A 23,493-nucleotide genomic window follows, 5' to 3' on the forward strand; every position below is an offset into this window, starting at 1 on the left:
TTTAAATTAGAGAAGTATGTTTGATTGTGGTTGCATCTCAGCATCAACTATGCAGCATTAACAATGAAGAGGCCTCGAGCTGACTTAACAGTGTCAAGGGATAAGTCTGGATAGAATACTGGACTTCATAGTTTCAAAAAGCTGTCTAGACCCTCTCGATGCATGATTGAGGTGGAGAACTACTGGTAAAGAATTGAAAAATCCATGATTTTGAAGGTGAAAGAGAGAGAAACTAGATCTCAAACCACATTATAGTAGGCTAATGGAATACCAGTTTTTTTTTTATTTTGTTTATTTATTTTTAGAGAGAGGGGAAGAGAGGGCAAAAAAGAGGGAGAAAAACATTGATGTCTGAGAGAAATATTGATTAGATGCTTCTGTGTGCCCCCAACTGAGGACCTGGCCCACATCCCAGGCATGTGCCCTGATCAGAAATCAAACTAGTGACCTTACAATTTGTGGGACAACTCCAAACCCACTGAGCCACACGTGTCAGGGTGGAATACAAGTTCTTAATGAGAAAGCGAGAAGAAGTCAGTGAGTTATATTTAGTAGAGGAAGACTTATGAAAAAATCAATAACTGGAGGAGAATAACCAGACATGGGAGAGTAACTCTGAAGCCAGTTTTAACCATGAGAGAAAACTTTATTTAGATTGGTAAGAGATCTTTCTTCCTCAGAATTTTCCTTTCAGCTACCTGGCAGTATTAAAAGAACAAAAACAATTAAAAGCAACAATATTTCCATTGTAGTAGAGGGGTGCTGGAATGGAAGTTTGGGCCAAAGAACAGTGAGAGAAATTGACTGGGTCAAAGCAGCCGTGTAGAAGTGTTGGAAGGCACAATTAGGGTTGTAGACATATGCTTAGTGTACATTTCCAATGTAATAACTACCATATGTACTTTAAACAAAATGCCATTGTACATTGCAGGCTGTCTGTTACACCAGGGAGCGGGTGGATAGAGATGCAGGTAGTGACTCATGGCTGGCATGGAAACGTAAAATGTCAACATCTGCATCTTCCTACCCAGACCCCAGTGACACACAGCAGTATATCACTAAGATAAGTTGCCTGATTTATATAGTTCCCCACCTTTCAGGTTGCCTGGACTCCCAACGAAAACAGACATACAATCAGAAACTAGTGAGCTCTGGCCTTTTTCTGCAGTTGGGTTGTTTTGAAAGTCTCTTTCACATACTGACAGTGAGTGTCTGGCCACCAATGCAGGGGCTAGTGCAATAATGAAACATCTGTCCTAAAGGTCTGGCAAACTCAAAGCATATTTGGAATTGGGAGTTCTCAGTCTCCAGCCTCAGTGGTGACCAAAGAAAGCCACTCAGCCCTAAGCTAGAAGCTGGCAGAAGAGAAAGAGATGAGGAATAGTCTGTCATAGAGGTACTTTCAAAACATCATCAAGTACACACTCTACCCTCCAAAGCATCCACTCTGCATTCTTTTACCTAGTTTGAAAGCAATTTGTTTACTGTAATTTGTACCACAGGAGCAAAATAAATGCATTCCAGAGTAATAGGTGAGAACAAAAGTTATGTTGTACCCATTCTCAGAGTTTACTAGATATCAGTGTGCTGTGGGAGCATTATTATAATTTTGAGTTTGAGAAAATATACTGATGTTTGCAATACTGTGTGGAGGGCAGGACCAATAAAATGGCATTTGTCCAGTCAAGATAGCATAAAGTATATAAAACAAAATGGAGTCACTCATGTCAACCACGATGGCTATGGGTCAGCCATGACACTTTGGTTCAAGAAGTATCATGCTAACATAGGTTATGCTAGACAACGTGGCAAGAAGACACACCTAAGATATTTGCACACTCAACTGGAACAGCTGTGTCTGCAGAGTGGCACCACCCATACATAGTCTCCTGAGGAAATTCCCCACTTGCCATCAGGGGTGCCAAAACACTTATGAAGAGACCCAGAAGGGTGGAGTGCATGACCCTCAGGGGTATACAGAGATAGGCTTCAGATTACTGCTGAGATACCTGAGCTCCACAAACCAAGGTGCTGCTCCGTGTCACACTGATCTCGCATAGGCTGCCAGAGGCTCTGCCCTACTTCCCACCTAGCTCTGGAGATCCTTCCTTGCACAATCCTGACAGCTCCTTTACCCACTGTGTTGTCTCCTGGACCTGCTCACTGAGACTTGGGACTCAGGTTCCTTATTCTCCATTGATTGCTATATGTGTGGTATATTTATCTTAGATTGTTAGAGTGTGAGTAGAATATTAATGTATGTTGAGGTTCTACTTTGAGTGAACCTGCATTCACTAAAAGCTAAGTGAATAGCACAGTCACCTTGTGTGCTGGGTTGCCCAACTAGCACACAAGGTGTAGGCAGAGAGCCAAGCAGTTGCCCAACTGACTTATAGGAAAGGCTATATCACAAAAACGGACTCGTGACACACTGTAAATGGTTTCCTTGAACCCAACCAAAGAACTCTAACAAATTGTTTGAGACAACCTAATACTAACAGAAGATAAACAATTGTCATTATCAATGGGTTCTTAACAAATGTCTATTCCTTGCTCACCTATCTCATTTTGTCTAAGTACCAAATGTTCTTTCTTCTAAGGAGTCCCCCTTTAAGATGATAGCCCAGCATGCAGGTGCCAGGGCAATAACTATTAAGTGCCCACATATGGTGTTTTATGGGAATACATCTGATGCTATTATATTGTTGTCACAAGAAGACTTGGCTCTTTAAGCCAGGAATACACATGCTCATAATAAATGATTTTTATGACTTCACATACACAATCATGATGTGCAGAAAGTAGAAAGGAAAAACTGCTTATTTAATGCAGTTTTGGCACCAACTCCAGCTCCAATTACAGGCAACAAGGGGATTGTATGAAGCCAGTGAGAGCATAAGGGTGGAAAATGGAAAAGATAACACTATGCTCTTACAAACTGAAGCCTGTTATTGTTTGAACTGTAACAGTATTGTTTTGTTATTTTATTTCCTTCCATGATCTTAAATGCTCCATCCTTTTCTAGTGGTTCCAAAACGTGCATTGTCTCACTCATCAATGGCAAGTCTTTAATCTTTTCTTTTTGGCTCTGAGCAAACAACAAAGGTAGTCATGGATGATTCATACCATCTTTCATGTTCAGTGGCAGACTCTCTCCCCTCCCTTAACAACACCTAAGCCTTTAAGGGTAGAGCTGGGAGAAAGTGAAGGTAGGAGACAGCTGTTCTCCTGTTGTTTCTATTGAGGTTTTGTACACGGCAGTATTTCCAGATTACAGTCGTGTGAAGCATTTTCTGCAAAATAGGAAGCCAGGCCAAATTTGCTGGGTTTCAGGTCTGCAGACAAAATTTAAACCAGCTGGATTTTATTGGGAACTTTTGTGCACAAGTAAACCTAGTGTAGAAACTGAAGCCAGCATTTGTCTCCATTGGAATGGGCTGTGTCTTCAGGGGCTATTTCCCCTCCCCCATAACTCTTCCCTTGAGGGAGTGTTGAATTTTGAAAGGTCCTGGACAAAACTGCCAGATTATTCCTTAGAGTGTCTGATTGGAATCTTAGCCAGTGAAGGTGGATGGTGCAACCAGATCAGGTGCTTCTCTTCAGAGAGGTAAGAGGAAGTGGGGTCTCTCCCTGAAATCTTACTATAAATTACCCCATTTAAAACAGCTAATGATTCCCTATCCACATGTATTTATAAAAACAAAAGCCAACAACACACAGATATCACTGAAACCTTTTCACATGTATACAGAATAGTGTCTGCTCAAAATGGCAAATAATGGTTGACATATCTGGTTTTATATACAGCAAAAGTTCCACATAATATTTTGAGTATGACTTAAATGAAAATTTTCATGTTCCTTGCTTGAAAATATGCCATTTTATAGATGTAAATATATAAGTACTAGAAGCAAAGAAACATGGCTTTCTATGATTACTTAGTGAGTTTAGGATACATCTTTTATAAAGCTATTTAGAATTTGGAAAACAAAAGGTAATCCAACAAGAAATAAAACCCTTTTATTTGAAATCTCAATATAGATCTCTGAAAGAATGAGTATTTTTCCAAAGGCAAAGAAAGAACTGCTACAAGCTTTCTTAAAAATTTGGTATAATCGTAGGAAGGAAAACTTCTTGGCAGACCACTAGTCTTTTGGCATGAAGAATAAAAATCTGCTCCAGAGCTGGCCCTATGTACAGGCAGTGGGGAGGTCTGTAGAAAATGTACTGGCCTCCAATGTATCTTCAGCTGCCTAATCCAAGAATATTAGAGCACAACATTGGAGATCTCCTATTTTTGTTAAATTATTACCAAAATTTAACATGCAAGAAACTTGTGTTCCAGGGTAAGAGTAACTGATTTTCTCTGTACCACCTGGTGTTTTTGGAGATCAAACTCCTTCCCAAGACTCTTGTTTATTCTTTATACTACAACATACTCTTTTCCATCAAACATATATTTTTGAGGATTCTCTTCTTATACACACATATGTTCTCTGGGAGATGTAACCTTTATCATAAATTGACAATTAGACATTTCACATCATTAGATGAGAAGAGTATATTATGGCTGTAAAAAAATCAGTTTCTGGTACCCAAATTCTGCCTCTGTTGCCTTCTGTGTGCCTGTGGACAAGTTACTAACTTCTAAGTGCTCCTGTTTCCTCTTAGATTAAAAAACAAAAAGCACCTACTTCATATATTTCTTTGAAAATTAAATTAATCAAAACATAAAATGAATAGAATACTATTGAACACATAGCACTCAAGTAGATCATGGGACTGAGTCAACAAGACAAGCTAGCAGTTTGTAGCTATAAACTGGCAAGTGATGTCATGATTACTTCATTCGAAGGATATTAAACCTTCATTTGAAGGATATTATATCTTAGCTTCACTGTCTTCCATGTTATTTATTATTTTGCAATGTTGAGATGAGTTTGCAAGCAGATCTATGAAAATGTTTCTTGCAATTTTCCAAATGGTAGGATTACTTTCAAGAGTTTGTCCAGATCTTGACTCTATTAATATTAATGCACTATTTTAAAGACCTGCTCCTGGCTATGAGTCATTCACTCTTCCTGAGGTTTCTTTGAGGCGGGTGATAATATGCTCAGAGAGTACCAACACCTGATAGTCATTGCTTTCCAAAATAAGTGATTTCAAATGTATGAAAGCTAAATGCACTGAACATCTCTAGGCTGTACCTCTCTGTCCTAAAGACTTGTGCTTTCCAGGATAGCCCCAACTATACCAGCAGAGAAGTTAGACCATTCCTCATAGGCTAACCTGGTAACTGAGACTGACTCACTACCATCCTTGGAAGGTTAGGCAAACTTAGGGTGAGTTTAAGATTTCTGAGATTTTCCTATGTGTGAAGTTCTGATGAGATACCAACTGCCAAGACAAAGTGTTCTTTAAAAAACTGTAAAAAGTTAGCATGGGAAATATAACTTCCTTCCATACACTCAGGTTCAAACAAGTAACCTTATCTAGCTCACTTTTCCCTCTCACCCCTCTGGTTGTTCTTTACCTCCAAGCCTAATTTCAATTGGTAGGAGCACACATTCTGCACTTCTTTCTGAATGTCGTGTGCTGTACGATAAAACTCAAGTGATGACACTGTTTTGATGTTCTTCTGACGTGTGATTTTTATCCATCAGATCAATGATTATCGATGTGGACAGTAAAACTGTGGGGACAATGAGAGTTCTTCCAGTGATCCAGGCTTACTTTTTTTTAGGTTTATAACATGACAATCTTGGTACTAATACATCTGGGATATATTAATAATTTATTTATATTTAACAAAAAGCAGACATCACCTCACAATTCTTTAATGAAAACCAGTGCCTCTCTTTCTGTTGACTCCGGGGATGTTTTATTGCATGGGGAGAAATCGGAAGTGATGAGATCTTTTGCTCAACAGACTTGGTAAGCAAATTGAAACACATTTAAGAATTATGATTCTGGGGATGGTATCTCTTTTGGTGTTCTGAGACCAATTCCACTGTGTGCGTGTGTGGGGGGGTCCCCCACAACAAACAATTTTAGAGACACCAGCTGGTGTTTTATAATTCAATTCAATTCTGACGCTACCTATCCAGAGGTAACATCAGATGCTGCAGGTGAAGGTTTCAGTCCTATCAGACTGCTTCCACCCCCTCGTGTCCCAAAGACGCCAGTTGCAATTTCAGGTTGTTGCTTGTACTTCTGACCAACTAGCTATAAATCAGAGTTTCCAGCAACCTTCTCCAACTCAGGATGCCAATTGTATGTGCAAGTTATCTGTACTTCTGACCAACTGCTATAAATTAGAGGTTTTCATGGCCTCTCCTTGGGTTTGATTAATTTGCTAGAGCTGCTCCCAGACTCAGAGAAACATTTTACTTACTAGATCACCAGCTTATTATGAAAGGCTATAACTCAGGAACAGCCAGACTGAAGAGACGTGTAGGGCAAAGTAAGTGAAAAGGGCAAGAATCTGCTATGTTCACTCCAGGCACACCACTCTCCCAGCACTTCCACATGTTCGCCTACCAGAAGGCTCTCTGAAACCAGTCCCTCGGGGGTTTGTAGAGGTATCATTACATAAGGATGATTGATTAAATCATTGGCCACTGGCTGTTGATTCAACCGTTAGCCCCTCCCCCTGCCTGGTGGTGGGGGATAGGTACTGAAAGTTTCCTCTAATCACTTGGTGGGTTCCTTTAGCAACCAGCCTCCATTCTTAGGTTACCAGAGCTTTCCAAAGGTCACTTCATTGACACAACAAGAGACACACTCATTATTCTAACCACAGGAAATTCAGGAGCTCTGGGACCGGAATAGGGTTGAAAATCAAATCTATTTTTCTTAGTATATATCACAATATCTCAAAACAACCAATGCTGAAACTTCTTCAGTGGAGGCACACAAGTATGTGCCTCCATTGGTGATTCAAGTAAGAGAACTTTGCTAGACTCTGGTTGATTTCAGGAAAGAATAAATGAGTTCTCTAAGCCAGTGGTCATCAAAGTGCAGTATCTGGACAAATAGTATTTGTGACACCTAGGAACTTGTTAGAAACGCAAATGCCTAAGTTCCATCTCTGGTCTGCTCTAAGTCACTATCTCAGAGAGAGCTTTAGGAAATTGTAAGGACATCTGCTTGAACTCTTTCATGACACTAAGTTACCTAGTGTCCATCAAAACATTAATAGGCTGACACCATGCCTCCAGTTGGTTAGGTTGATCTATTTCTCAGTAGCACACAGATACATAACTTATTTGATATATATTAAAAGTTCCTGAAGAGGTGCTCTAGGTTCACACTACTCAAAGTGTAATTCCCAGGCCAACAGCATTAGCATCACCTAGGAGCTGCTGACATGCAAATCTCAGGCCCCAGAACTACTGTACCAGAATCTATATTCTAACTGGAAACCATTCTTATACACATTAAAGTTGAAGACCAATTGAGTTCATCACCTCGGGTAACATCGTTCAAAGATATCATAGCTAAGAAGTCACTCATCCTGAGATAATATGACCTTTTAGAATCTTTCAGATATGAGTCTGTTGCCAGCACCGCCTTCATGGTATCATAATGATTATGCAAAAATTACTTGCATGATTTTCCAAATCTGTAAAAATCTCTAGTTAAGAGTTACTATATACCCAATGTTCCTATGTTCTAGATATTTCTTTACATAAATTACCTGATATAATATTTGTACCAGCATTCTGGGTTAAGACTGATTATTGTACATTTCACAGACAAGAACTCGAGACAAAGAGAGTGAGTCACTTGCTCACAGTTAATTATCTTGTAAAAGACAAGAAATTTTTTGAAACTGGATATGCTGGTACCATATGGCCTCCCTGGGGCTATGATCTCTAATAAAATCTACAGTTTCAAACATGGCATCTGATTTTTAGAGTAATTGTTGCTGATCATTCAGGAGTGGAGCTAAGGAAGAAGGGAGGTGAAAGAGGCCCTGTTTATATTTTAGGTTTGAATGCTAATGAAAGTTAAATACATCAATTTATCCCTGAGGCCCAAACCTGCCAAAATATCCAGATCTTGAAGTCTATAAAATAAGAAGCATAAAAGCAAAAAATTATAAAATTTACCATGGGTTTGAATTTTCACATTAGGTGGTAACTAAAGTCATTCTAAAAAAATGGTTTATTTTCTTTTTAATTATTCTCTTTATTGCTAATGTATAACACACATGCCTATTTTTAAGGAATTCAAGAATTTTCAAATAATGAAAAACAATATCCTAAAGGAATAATCACTAATTTCTAAGAGGAAAAACATGCATTTATAAGTGAGTACCTATGAATTTGATGAACTACAAATTCACCATTGAGCCACTTTAAGTCAGAAAATACAAAATATTGGAGTCTCTGTTATAAATATGAATACAGAGCAGGGAAATTCTGTTGAATGTTTTTTGGAAAACCAAGAAAGTTTTTTAGCACCTGGACTTGAATTAAAGTTTTGTGTGGAAACCAAGAAAAAGTCAGTGGTTTTGGCTAGATGAAGTGACTTATTTAAAGCCAGAATTTAACACAAAGCTCCTGGAAAACTAACCTGTATGAATCGGCCATAAGGGCAGGTGGCGTGTGTGCACGCACAGGAGAGAGAAAGAGAGACAGAGGGGGAGTTGCTTTTTTGCAATGGAAATGTCTTTCACAATTCACTTGGCTCACTGTTTGATTTATGGTCTAAATCTTTCTTTCTTAGACAATAATAAAAATTAAAACAAGAATTTATGAAAATGAGTTGGAGCCTTTATTAATCCAATTTTTCAAATCTGTAGATTTTTTTGCTAAAGTAAGTGTAAAATTTAATGTGGTTTAGAAAACAGTTATTAAAGTATGTATTGTATACCTCTCTCTCTCTCTCTCTCTCTCTCTCTCTCTCTATATATATATATATATATATATATGTGTGTGTGTTTAAAAATGTTCTATAAAAATATTCACTAATGGACTGTTATTTTTAGATTAAGACCTTCACTGAAAATAGATAAAATGTTGCAAAGCAAGATGAAATGCAGCCAAATAATCTATCCTTTGAATGCAGACAAGTAAGGTGAATAAAAGAGTCTTACTAGCAACCTTGATATCTAAGATGAGGCCTTAAAAATAGATGGATGAGACATAACACCACAAAAAAGAACCCGAGCAATAGAAATAGGTACTAATAACAAGGGCTCTGTTCTTAAGCTTCTTAAAAAAACAATATATATTTTTAGGAATTCTTATATTAATATTTCACCAACACCAGCTAGTTTTGCAAATCTTTTGGGAACAATCTTCCTTCATCCTTATTATTAACAGACAGAGTTAACCATATTATATAGTTTGTTAAGTATATATACACATTTAAAAGCAAATATGTGTTAGGATCCATTACCTATTTACAGTGTTCATACCACCCAAGAAACAACTGTAAAAGAATTTCCTACTACTCAGACTTTTTGAAAGTTTATCTATAAAAAGGAAAAGTGTTGGGAAATATAGGGGCTTCAAATGTTTTTATTAAAGTGGGCAGTAGCAGCTTGGTCTTGTTAATTCCTGATTCCTTTGCTCAAGTATTTAAATTGAAAATTCCAGAGTAAGTGGAAACACAAATGAGTGAGGCTCTTAACAGGGAAGCTGTATTATTAGAAGAGTTCTAACAAAAAAGAAAAAAAAAAAAAGAAAAGTAACAGTGCTCAGAAGACAGCACCGCCAAAGAGATACAGTGGACATTGGTTCCTTCCTTCCTTCCTTCCTTCCCTCCTTCATTCACTGTCTGTTTATTGAGTGGCTAATGTGCACCAACTGTTTGTAGGCACTGGGGTGAAGCAGGCCACCTTGAGAACTCCATGGTATTCGTCTTGCCTTTCTGAGCACAGACGTTTCTCATTCCCTGAGAGGTGTGAGTGAAAAGAGGCTGTGGGACTTACGGCTGGTGACTGGGTGTTTCCCACATGTGGATTAGAGCACTGGTTCTCCAACTTGGTTGAAAATCAGAACCACCTGGGTGCTTTTTTTTTTTTTTAATATAGAGTTCTGCACTCCACTTAGGCCCACTGAATTAGAATAACTGAGGTTAGGGCCAAATATATATTTCCAAACATTAATGGGTTTGAGAACCAAAAATTTAATGTCCATCTTCTCCATACTTAATGGTTGTCTTTGGGATCATCAAGTTCTTAATGATGGATCTTTTTTCCTAAGAGTTGTGGAACCAGCTGGCTTCAGTGAAACATTAGAAAAAGAAACCCAATGATTCAGTCCTCAATCCAGAACCTAAAACAATGGTGTACAAAGATAGGCAACTCAATGTATAGAATATTTGCTCTGTCACAGGCACTTTATATACTTAATCTCCTTCACATTCTCTGGATGTCTGTGGAGCCTCTGTCATGCCCTAATAGGAGAGTTATAGCACAGACCCCTCAAGTTCTGGAGCAAGGCTTTGCCATCTGAGTTGGAGAATTACTTGCCACTTGAAATACAGTTTCTAACATGCTACTGGGTATCAAATGCACTGAGTCATTGATCCCTAGAAAGGTGAATAGAGTCTATCAGTGCTACCTAAACCAGCAGCTGCCACAGCACAAATCCATGAAAGGTGACTTTAGAGGACAGTGCTGAATCCCACAGGCAGAGCACGAGCAGTGCCCTCGGCAGTTCACTTTGCAGAGAAAGAAGTAGATAAGAAGTTAAGACTGATGCACAGCGATAAATTGCTTGATTGGAGAGCTGAAAATAGCAAACTTTGAAAATTATAGACAAGGAAATCAGGCAAGAGGCATTTGGAAGGGACCATAGTAGTGGTACAAAGTAAGCAGACCTTGTGTTTGTGTAATGCCTAGCTGAGAGTATCACCTCAGAGGAAACCCTTGACAACTCGATAAATCTGTGATCGCCCAGTGGCAGCCACCTAAAGCCTGTGCAGTGAGCATGAGGAGAGTAGCTGTGGTGAAAGGATGATGTGATGCATGGGTACCACAGAACCTCTTTCTACAGTTAATCCACCCAGGTTCTGCCAGTGCTGAATGCCCCACCACCCAGCGAGACCAGAAGCCTACACTGAACCCTCGTTTTGGCAGGTTGGTGGTAGATTGATGATATAATGCATCCACTCTGAAGAAGGAAGTGATGCATTTCTGCCCAGACTTATTCCTACTCTGGATATGAATTTGCCTTTGTTCCTTACCATTAAAATGCTTCCTCAAACATCTAATCTATCTTTGTACAGATGCAACTTGACAGTATTTCACTTTGTGCCATATACCTCTGTGTTCCCCACCCAGTGCTTTTCTGCCACTGTGGCTGAAATGTACTTTGGACTCCCCTGAGCATTCATGAGCACTCTACACACAGTTTCCAGAGAAACGAGGCTCATGAGGCCGGGCCTGAGACAGGATCCGAAGAGTAAGTGTTTTCCCCTTTCTTCTTCCATGAAGACAGTTCTACAATGCATTTCTCAAATCACCTTGGAATGTCCCCAAAAGAGCAAGACAATCCAGAAGAACTAGAGTGATAGTTTGAGTTGATTATTCTTGAATGCACTGTGCAGAGTTTTACAATAAGAAGATATAAGCTCAGGTGGAAACTGGTCAGATTTTCAAGTAGAGATCAGAATGATTAAAATAAGGACTCTATAAAATTGAAAGCTGACTGCTTCTTGATCCCACATAGTAAGAGACAAGATTGAAAAATATGTCCAGTTGTAAAAGGCCTAGTATTTCTGAGTTAAAGAAATTGACTCAACTATGCAGCAAAAATAAGATTAAGGGTACTATATTTTCACTCGAGTCTATTGTTTAGATTAGTTTAATAATTAAATTGGAGAGAGGGACTTGGGGGTGAGACAGTGAGGAAATAAGACAGACTTGGGAAATAAGGCAGGTTTGGGACTAAGTCAAGAAAACACCTTTTTATTATGGATACTGGCACATGTAACTGACTAAAAGGAAATAGATTAGAAACCTAACACATTTTAAAGCCACCAGTGTGCTTGCAAAAAGTGTGTGACTGCTAAACTTCAAAACAAGTTTCAATCCCTCACACTGTGTGAACAGGATGCCTTCTATGAGAACACCATGTTTCCAAGGAGAACTAATTTGGATATGGCTCTGAAAGCGGATGGACAGGGAAGAACTCCCAGAGGGCAAAATCACGGCCCCAGAAAATGGCCCTTCCCAGTTAGCCAAGAAAATCCACACTGCCAGAGAGGCTTCACAACGCCTATCAAGCAGGATCTCATTACTGTGTGCTGCAACTTTCTCACTTTTCCTTATTTTGAATGGGAATCTTTATTGAGGTTTTGTTGTCCCTGTTACAATACATAATGTGTGTGTTTGTGTTCTGTGTGTGTTTGCGTTGGGGAAGATGGCTGGGAGTAACTAATCTCTGTAGTTCATAGGTTACCTGTCTGCTGTAAGGCGCCATAACATCTGCATTGCACATCATCCAAGATCTCGCACAGTCTTAAAATCCAAGTGCAAATATCGAGTAGGTGGGGAGAAAATGGGGTCTAAAGCATAGAAAAGAGCCTTGTCCTAAAATTTGTAAATCAACATAAGGGATAATGATGCTGTGGCCATGGCTGAGATCTTCTAGGGGAACATGGTAAGAGTTAGTCTAGGAGAGAGCCTACGATTGAACCTTATGCAAAACAAGTATGAATTGTCCATTTGGACAAGCCTACAAGGTCAGTCTGACAGGGGTGTCCAACCTTTTGGTATCTCTGCGTCACACTGTAGAAGAACAGTGTTTTGGGCCACATATTAAATACAATGTGACACATAATCACAAAAAAAACCTCATAATGTTTTAAGTAAGTGTATGATTTTGTGTTGGGTCACATTCCCAGCCATCCTGGGCTGCATGCAGCCTGCAGGCTGCAGGTTGGACACCCCCAGACGAAGCATTCAGAGTGAGCAGAGGAATAAGAGCCAGACAGGTAGAACTATCTTGTCTGTATCAAGAAAGAAAAGGTGTTAAACTATTCTTGACTGTGACTTAATATTCCGGAAAGTCAAAGACTTCTTGAATCTCTGACATGGATGTGCTTGGTAACTTGTGGGAAAGCTACTTCTGTGAGCTAGTTCGTACCATGAGGCCATCCTGAAGCGGGCCCTGCGATCAGTGTGTAAAGATGAAGAAACTGAAGGAAGGAACATAGGCAACTCTTCAGGGAAACTTTGCCTGTGAAGGGGAGGAGACAGAATGTGAATTAGCAAGGTTTCTTTTTTTTTTAAATTTTCATATAAATGGAGATCCTTGGGTATATTTTAAAATGAAGAGAGTACTTCCTTATTGCAGAATGACAGAAGTGACACCATAACCAATCGCTTTGCCACAACAAAGTGCTGAACAGGGTTTCCAATGAAATATCCAGATGTGGAAAGTCATTTACTAAAATCTAACATTCATTTTTGTTTAAAGGGAATTGCTGTCTAGGAATAGAGGCAAACTTCTTAACCTGGTACAGAGTGTCTCTAGAATGCCCATGATGAGCACCACACTTATCGATGACATGGGGAAAGAATGCCCTTTAAGACAAGCGTGATCACTCTTACAATTTATATTTAGCATTTTTCTGCAGGTCCTAGATGGAGGGGTGGGGAAGACAAAAAAGAAAGAAAAGGTATAAGCACTGGACAGAGAAACAAAATTCTAATTATTGAAAAGCACATAATTATCTACATAGAAAATTGTTAAATTTTATGAGTATCCAATAATGTCATTATAAAAAAATGAATATAGCAAAGTGAATTAAATTTCCAAAGTTCAAATATAAAGAGTCTAAAATATAATCTTACAAAGATATGATTTATAGTAGCAATTACAATATTTAGTAATATCTAGAATTACAGACAAAGCTACTGAAGAAACTTGTTATTTTTATTGAGAAAATAATAAAAACTAATGGAAAGATACAAAAAAACTTCCTCCATGTATCAGAAAGCTCAATATTGTTTTTTAAAATCAAATGCCTGGCAGCAGGTGAAGGGCAGGGGAATGGAAGGGTGCTGAGTGGGGCCCAGGGCCCAATACAGCGGGGCAGACAGCCGCCTGTCTCAGAAAAGTGGCAGGATGCAGGGACACACATGAGCCAAGGCTCCAACTCCTTCACATATGCTCCACTGGACTTCATTTACAACACACATTTAAAGTCATCAGGAATTTCTGAGCACAGATCGCTGTGTGACTGAACTAGCCACATGGCCATGAAATAGGCCCTGCTGATACCTCGGTCCTGCCTCTGTGTAATGTGATTGTATTAGTTTATTGGGCATCAGTATTTTTATTCTCTCAGTGATTCTTATCTTCAGTAATGGTTGAGAAACACTGCCCTAGATGATGTGACGCATGTGTATATCAGTTATGTTCCATGTGTGTATCAGCATATGGTTACCTCTGAGTTTGGGGAGAAAAGGATGTAATATGGAAGAGCACTTAAACATAAAGACAATGTTCTGTAACTAGAACTGAATGGTCGATACTATTATTCTTCATATTATAAATATCACAATTTATAATATTTTTCTTAAAAATATTATTATAAATACTTTCTTTGGTAAATATTAACCATGGAAAAAATCAATTGAAGTGGCAATGGAAAATATCTAATTGAGGAAGGACGTTTGGCTATTCAAACAGTAGTAAAAAAAAAAAAATCCCCTTTATGTAAGCCAGAAAACGCATAGCAGGGCCAATAACTGAGCCCAAGACTATATATCCCAGGTCATCACTTTGCCATAAGTGAACAGAAACTCAGGATCACTGTAAGGGGTATGCAGATTAGTGATTCTTCACATACCAGTACAAATGTCTGATATGGACAACAAAAGTGACATTTACTGGTACTAAAAAAAGCAGATGTTTTAGGCAAAGCACATAGTTAAGTAAAAAGAAATAGGATATTTCCACCAGACCACTCAAAATATGCTCAGCATTATTTATAGTAAAAATGCAAATTAAAACAATAAAATTTTTCTCACTAAGACTATAATTAAAACAATTTTTTTTAGTTTCTACCCAATTTAAAAATGCAAAAATCCTATGGTCTGGTAATCTCACTGTTCAAAATCTGTTCTACTGAAATGCCAGCTAAAATACACAATAACATGACAACAATGTCTATAATAATAGTCATATTCAACCTAACTGTCCACGTTAATAGATTAACTAAATAAGTTATCACATATATACATACACACACACTATAGGATACCAGGCATACTTAATAAAGAATAAAGCCATCATATATGTGCATACTTGCAAATGTGCCTGCCAAGTATTTATAAGTTAAAAAGCAAGCTTTAAAGCAGTATTTATAGTATTATTACATAAAAAATATGTGTATGTGTGTGTCAGGGTAAGGGGGACATCTATTTGTGTATATACAAGGTATTCAAGATACATATATGAGTATATATGTTTAAAAAGGTTCAAAAGAATGTACATCAACCTTCTGGGCATTGACTCTGTCTAGAGAATGGGATAGAGAGAAGATTTAATGTATTTTTATTTCTATATTCTTTAAATTATGTTTTGGCTCATATCATAAATTGCTATGTCTTCCATTTCCTATAGAATTTAATAGAGATAGGTCATCTCTTCATTTTTATTTTTAAAAGTAATTCTAAAAAAAAAGAATTGAGTGTTCATGGGCAGAATGGGGATATTTCCAAATCTTTTTTAGATGACTAGAGTTGGCATAAAAAAGACAACTTGGAGCAAGGGGTGACAGGTGGACACTCCCGTCAAAAGCTGTACCCCCACCTGTGTACCAACTCCCTCGGTGTAACTGAGAACACAAAGTAATTCTTTAATGTTTTCCACCTCTGTGGTCTTCTCTGTATTAAATAATTTTTCTCTCATCTCTTACCTCTCCATCAGCTCTAGCTGCCACAGATTTGCTCTGTGCTACAAGACACAGAAGAAATGTAAGGTATGTATCCAGAGGTTCGTAGTTAAGGGGACGTTTGTGGCTGACTACACTTTGTTCATGATGCTCCTTTGCCTAAGTCTGGTCCTGCAGGTGAGGTAATCTCATCGGCACATTTTCAAAGCTTAATTCTGTGACCAGAACTAAGAGATTCTGATGGAGAGGGCTTTAGAGGACACTGAGGGGACACAAGCTTGCTGTCTATCTGTCACAGTCAGGAGGACATAGTGGGCTGCAGGGCAGCCAGCCAGGGTTTTAGAGCCTGACTCTGCAGCACTCCAAGTGTAGAACCCTGGGCAAGATGTTTAATCTCTCAGCTTCCTTTATTTCCTGTGTGAAATGGAGAAAGTAGTAGCATCTAGCTCATGGAATTGTTAAGATTAAGAAGGAAAACAGGACCAAATTAAGCAGTCAATAAACTTTATAATTATAGTTATTAAGAGACTCTGATTCTTTGATACATCCATGTAAATTATTTCCAGATGAATTCATGCTCCAAGTAAATGTTCTCCAAACTTCAGAGAGAAACACATTAGTGAGTTATGAAATCTGTTCCTTGGGTAGTAGTCAATGCTGAAAAGAATTAATGAGATAGAATAACAATAATTTTTCTAAAAAAACAGAAGACATTGCACATAAAAAGCTAATGGAAAATTGCTTACTGTGTTTTGAGGTTAAATGCTTGAAAAACAATGCTTCTACGCAAAACAAATGTGCAAACTGAAACCCTTCCCCAGTTGTCCTCTCAATGCTACTCAACTCTGACTCTTTCAGGTAAAGTAAGCAAAAGCTAAAGGGCTTTGGAAGCGTGCAGTAGTGATCTTTTTGATAATGCGTGAGCATGCTGGGGTGATGTGAGAAGTCAGGAGGCAGTGGTTAGAGAGCCAGTTCATTCAGACATGAGCTGGTGCTACTTCCCAAGCGTATGGGGCAGGGAACAGGGATTTTTAGAGCTATCCAGGCCTCAGGATTTGGTTCTTGTTTTTGTTTGAAACTTTTCCTCTTAATTCAAGTACAGAGACTGTGACAGAAGGCTTTTCAGGTTCCTTTAATTCTATACACCTGGTTAATTAAAACCCCTGGTTTTAGTAGGTTATGTTTGAGGAGTAAGTCTTTCTCTGTGAGTGAAGAAAGTTGTTTTGGATTCTTATTTTTCTAAACATTGTGTAGTACATCAATGTTTATGGATTTTTAAATGCCATTTCTACTGTTTCTCTACAAATAGTTTTTGCTCCATACAAGTTATAGTATCTGAGCACCATATAAGTAAAAGATAACAACAATTAAATATATGCATAGCCCATAGACACAGACAGCAATGTGGTGAAGGAAGGCGGGTAGAGGGGGAAAAGGGTAAGAAAATTTGGTACATCTCTCAACAAATCATAGTGTCAACAATAAAAAAAACTTTTAAAGATTTAAAAAATATGGAAGAATTTCATGACTTGGAGTACTTCTTTCCAGCCTTTTCTTGCCTGTAAGGTCTCTTTTGAGAAATTCATTGACAGACCTACAACCAAGATTGCTCTATCCAGCAAAGCTTTCATTTAAAATGGAAGGACAGATAAAGGGCTTCTCAGATAAGATCAAATTCAAGAAGTTCATCATCACCAAGCCCTTATTATATGAAATGTTAAAGGGACTTACCTAAGAAAAAGAAGATAAAAAAGATGAACAGCAAAAGGACAGCAAACTCACAGTTACTAACAACCACACCTAAAACAAAAGCAAACTAAGAGGACAGCTAGATCAGGAGTAGAACCATAGAAATGAAGATCACATGGAGGGTTAGCAACAGGGCAGTGGGAGAAGGAGAAGTGGGGAGAAGGTACAGAAAATAAGTAGCATAGACAGTAGGTATAAAATAGATAGGGGGAGGGCAAGAATAGTATGGAAAATATAGAATCTAAAGAACTTGAGACATGTGGTCATAAACTAAAGGGGGGAATGGTGGGGGAGGGGTTTGCAGGGTGGAGGGGAATGAAGGGGGGAAATAGAACAACTGTAATGGCATAATCAATAAAATATATTTAAAAAAATATGGAAGAAAACCAGGCTTAGAACTACAATTAGGTTGCCAGAATTGGCATTTTAGAGAACTTATACCCAAGGAAAAGAGTTATCAGTAACCTGTAAGATTGACATTTCTATTTTCTGGATACTATTTAGTGTGGAGAAACCACATATAAACAACCATGATAATGTAACTATATATATATATATATATTTGCTTTAAATTATTTTATTTGCTATTTTCTTCTGTAATGTTATGAGCCACTCAACATAATTCCAACAGAATTATTCACCAAATATTAATCAAAGAGGAAAGTTATTTAGAAATTATGACTCAACATATATCATATTATAATTTTTCTTTTTTTATTATGTTTCAGTTGAAATATGTTTATAGAGCTAATTATAAAAATTGTAGAATTCCACAGAGAACTCTGTTTGAATCACAACCATATGCTCTCAGTTGTATGTCTATTACCTAATACACAACAAATCACAATTTTAATCACATTAGTATCTATAAAAATTTGAAAAAAAATAAAAAGATATGTATTTGTGTATAGTTAAATAGATGTATGTATAGGTACAGATATAGATATATACCTAGCTGTGTCTGTCAAATATTTTTCATAAATATAAAGATTTGGTTTGCAATGAAATAATTAAACATCTATTACTTCCTCACAGAAATGGTGTTTGCAGGTTTGGTGGTTACAACTGGGGCCTCTGGGCCAGGGGATGTTTTGAAGTTTGGATGGCTGCATGGACTAACCCTGAAGATGGACAATGGTGAGGACTTAAACTGTACATGATCGCTCCGTTAGGTTCTTTCTACAGGACTCACAAACAACTGCCTGTCAACCACCTGATTACTTTAAGACTCTGGACAAATTATTTAAATTCATAAGCCTCACTTTTCTTCTATCTGAAACTGAACACATAATAACTTTAGAAAATCTGTTTTCCATTGCATCATTACAGCTAAATCAGCAGACATATTAAAGACCAAGGGGAAAAAAACTAAACCCAAGAGTCAATATGTTTAACATAGACAGAGTAGATTTTTAAATGAACAATCCCCTGATGAATCCAACCTGGATGTACACATCTTTGTACAGCCTCCTGTCACAGTGACTCTGAGCTTGGCCACGTTATTTGTCTCTCCAATGAGACTTAAACCAATGTGACAGAGCACACTGTCTGTTTTTAAAGTATATTTTATTGATTATGCTATTACAGTTGTCCCATATTTTTTCTCCCCTTTATTCCCCTCTACCCTGCACCCCTCCTCCCACTTGCATGTACCCCTTAGTTCATGTCCATGGGTCATACATTTAAGTTCTTTGGCTTCTTCATTTTTTATACATATCTTAACCTCCCTCTATTTTGTACCTACCATTTATGCTTGTTATACCCTGTACCTTTTTCCCTATTCTTCTCCCTTTCCCTCCATGCTGATAACCCTCCCTTTCTCCATTTCTGAGTTTCTGTTCCTGTTATAGCTGTTTGCTTAGTTTGTTTTTGTTTTTGTTTCGGTTTAGGTTCAGTTGTTGATAGTTGTGAGTTTGTTGTCATTTTTTGACAACAAACTGTTCATACTTTTGATCATCTTCTTTTTCTTATAATAAGGGCTTGGTGATGATGAACTCCTTTAACTTTACCTTATCTGGGAAGCACTTATCTGCCCTTCCATTCTAAATGATAGGTTTGCTGGATAAAGTAATCTTGGATGTTGGTCCTTGCCTTTCATGATTTCTATTACTCCTTTCCAGCCTCTTCTTGCCTACAAGGTTTTGTTTTTTGTTTTTGTTTTTTTTTTTGAGAAATCAGCTGATAGTTCTATGGGCGCCTTTTTGTAGGTAACTGTCTCTTTTTCTCTTGCTGCTTTTAAGATTCTCTCCTAATCTTTAACCTCGAGTAATGTAATTATGATGTGTCTTGGTATATTCCTCTTTGGGTCTCACTTTATGTGACTCTGAGCTTCCTGGACTTCTTGGAAGTCTATTTCTTTTGCCAGATTGGGGAAGTTTTCCTTCATGGTTTGTTCAAATAAGTTTTCAGTTTATTGCTCTTCTTCTTCTTCTGGCACCCCTATGGTTTAGATGTTAAAATGTTTCAAGTTGTCCCAGAGGTTCCTAAGCCTCTCCTCATTTTTTCCTGAATTCTTTTTTTTTTTTTTTCTGTTCTGGTTGAATGTTTATTTTTCCTTCTGGTCTAAATGGTTGATCTGAGTCCTGGCTTCTTTCCCTTTACCCTTGGTTCCTGTATATTTTTTCTTTATTTCACTTTGTATAGTCTTCACTTTTTCTTCTATTTTGTGACCATTCTCAACCATTTCTGTGAGCATCCTGATTGCCAGTGTTTTAAATTCTGCATCTGATAGGTTGGCTATCTCCTCATCATTTAATTCTTTTCTAGAGTTTTGATCTGTTCTTTTATTTGAGCCATATTTCTTTGTCTTTGTACACTTATTACATTGTAAGGTTGGGAGCCTTAGGTATTCACCAGGGTAGGCAATCCATGTCTCTGTGTTGTAGCGCCGTATGTTGGAGTAGGGTCTGAGAGGGAACAGTGCTGCTTGCTCAGCTCTCGACCAGCTTTCAGTCACTTTCCCTGCTACCCAGAAGCAAATCGGGCCCCTCTGGTGCTGATTCTTGGGTGACAGAACAAACTCTGGATACGTACTTACCCATTAGGGCCCAGCCACTAGAAATGCTGCCTTTACCATGTAAGAGTCCCAGGGTATACTGCTGAAGAGGTTACAGGGAGAAGAACCATGCATCCTAGCCAACAGTGGTTGCTAAACACTATCTCGTACTGTCTATCTCCAGCTGAGCCACCAGATGACTGTAGCTACATGAGTGACCCTCGTTAAAACATATCATCAGAAGAACCACCCAACTGAGCCAAGCCCAGTGTGCAGAACTGTGAGCAAATAAATGATTGTTTCAAGTCCCTATGTTTTGGGTTGGTTAGTTACTTACAGTAGATAACTAATATATTCAGTTCCCCATAGGAAAAGCCTTCAATAGTGCTGATATTGAAATCAATAAATAGGAACTTGAAATGACAGATCATGTAGGATAAAAACATGTACCACTTACAGAAAAATGAGTAAAATACCAAATGTGCAGAACATAGTAGAAAATAATTTTAAAATGTGCAATAGTAAACAAAATTATCTTTCTGAACACATTTTCTGCACTGGATTACTACTTTGTGCTGTACAAACAAAAACAAGAATATATGTATTATATCTAATTTACTGAATATGTATGACTTACTGAAACATGATCTTCTATGAAGCATATGCTGGAAAATCTTGCACAAAGGTTCTTCGCTTTGTGTAATGGACCTACAGGTGCACTGCACTTGAAGGACCGTCCCAAGGGTACCAATGTAAGCTGCTTTGCAGTCATCACTTCCTGAGCAAGTGAAGTCCTCCTTGCCCAACATACTGATGCAAGTCTCATCTTCATAGCACTTTGCAGTCACACGCTGCCAGCATTTGGACTGAAATGTTCGATAGCGCCTCCTAGAAGGAGTCAAGAAATGGAATTAGTCTCTTCCATACTATTTCACATTAATATGAGGTGCTTCCTCACCTAATGAAAGGCTGACATAAAACAAAACGCCTCCTAGATGCCAGTACATAGCTGAAACCTAAGTTCATACATTTAAACATCGCCACAGAGTGTGGAACAAAATGCAGAGAAACCTTGTGAATTACATTTCTCTTTTGATGAAAGACAGAGGCTAAGTTTACAATTCCCTGGATAAATTTTCCTTCATTACTAATTTTGTTTCAATGGCTGATGATTTGCAGTTTGAACTACTTGGAAGATTTATTAGCAGTATTTTCTGATGCAGAATGTGGTTCTGGTTGACTAGCAGTTGCCCATTGTTTCACACCAACCGATTTTAGATAAGACTCTTGACCTTTTGAGCCAATTTTCCCACAGGATGGGAGGTACTACACTTTTTCTTAACATTTTTAAGCAGACTCATTAGAATTTGAAAAATGCTGTGAGATTCTTTGGCAGCAAGAGCTAATAAAACAAAAATTTATGAGTTTATTTAATTGCCAAAATAATCCATTAGAACCACATCCATTCATAAGTTTTCTGACCATGTACTTGATTAGTGCTGTACTAGCTTTGAAAAAGTGTCAATAATGTACAACAATTTTATTCTTGAAACTTTCACAGTAACAGGATATTCTTCTCCACAGAGCCAAGGATATTAATCTTCCTACTTAATATTTATCACCTAAATTTACTTTTCACCCTTTCTCAAATGGGTTTCCATGCAATCTGCACCAAAACCCTCTGCATGTGACACTTGTCATGTGCCTTTGTGTGCACATGGCTCTACTGCTTAACTCCACATACTGCATTCGTGTTTAATGATCCCATGTTTTAAATCCTCTTAGAGGAATCAGCTTTTTCATACATTGGCAAAATTAATTTATACTTAAGGAAATACAATTTTTTTCAGCTTATAATTCTGGGGCCAGAAGAACAAATAGGTTACTTTAATGCAATTACGGGTTATTCATAAGATGTTATATAAGTTTAAGCATTAACAGTATTGATTGTCATTTATGAGTTGAGTGAGAATAAATTTGTACTGAGGTGCCATGTTTTAGAAATATGTGTTTTGCTAAGTTTACGTTGCATGAAGCCCTGAGGCTCAGGTGGTTAAAGCAGCAAGCATCCTGATATGCCCAAGGTTATGGGTTCGATCGCCGGTTAGAGCACATGAATAGCTGGAGCAACAAATTAATATTTCTCTTGCTCTCTCTCACTCTGAAATTAATTTTTAAAACCTTTAAGTTGAGTCATTTATCTATCATGGCAGTTATTTACTCAGAAAACTAGCTGTAAAATTTTGTAAAAGTAATAAATTAATTGATATTTAAATGAATATTAAAATTATATAAATGCTTTGGTATCCTAGTAACTAAATCATTTGAAATAAATTTTTAAATATGGCAAAAAATTATACTATAGAAATTTTATTTTGGGTTTGAAATGTTTAGCTGTATGATGATTCCATATTCTTATTTTCTTGTATTCCACAATTTTCTATTTTGATTTATTGTTCAAAAAATTAAGTGATTAAAAGTAATGTCTTAGATGTAGTTGATTGTTTTGTTTTTATTTTTGCTATGACTTGCAGTTACATTGCAAAATGTAAGAGAATATGGTGTGTATAAATTCTGCACACAGAATGTATTACATTTGCCTTTGTGACCTTATAGCCAAATTTTATCAATGTTTAATGACCACTTAAATGTGTACATTGTAATACTTTGCTTTAAAAAATAATTAGGTTTTTTCTAAGCAAATGTTTTTTTCACTACTTTTGTGAGTTCCTAAACATAAAAATATATTATAATTTTGATATGTTCCTAAACAATTATAATTGGCAAAACATAATCTCATCTCCCAATGTATATCTGTATTCGACACAATTAATTGAAAAATTGTCTTTATATTATTCTTTTCAAATAAATGAAGGAGTTTCAAA

At 37.5% G+C, this 23,493-nt stretch overlaps 1 protein-coding gene across 1 annotated transcript in view; it reads right to left on the bottom strand.

Moving 5' to 3' along the window:
• GFRAL (GDNF family receptor alpha like) overlaps positions 1-23,493 on the bottom strand; it is a 77,340-nt gene that overhangs the window by 15,208 nt on the left and 38,639 nt on the right. The window contains exon 7 of the mRNA XM_037152081.2: positions 21,246-21,496. Coding sequence (XP_037007976.2) covers positions 21,246-21,496 — 251 coding nt within the window. The remainder of the gene's footprint in view (positions 1-21,245; positions 21,497-23,493) is intronic.

This window comes from Artibeus jamaicensis, unplaced genomic scaffold, assembly GCF_021234435.1.
Source record: "Artibeus jamaicensis isolate MK-2021 breed Jamaican fruit bat unplaced genomic scaffold, CSHL_Jam_final contig_484, whole genome shotgun sequence".
In the NCBI taxonomy this organism is placed as follows: Eukaryota; Metazoa; Chordata; class Mammalia; order Chiroptera; family Phyllostomidae; genus Artibeus; species Artibeus jamaicensis.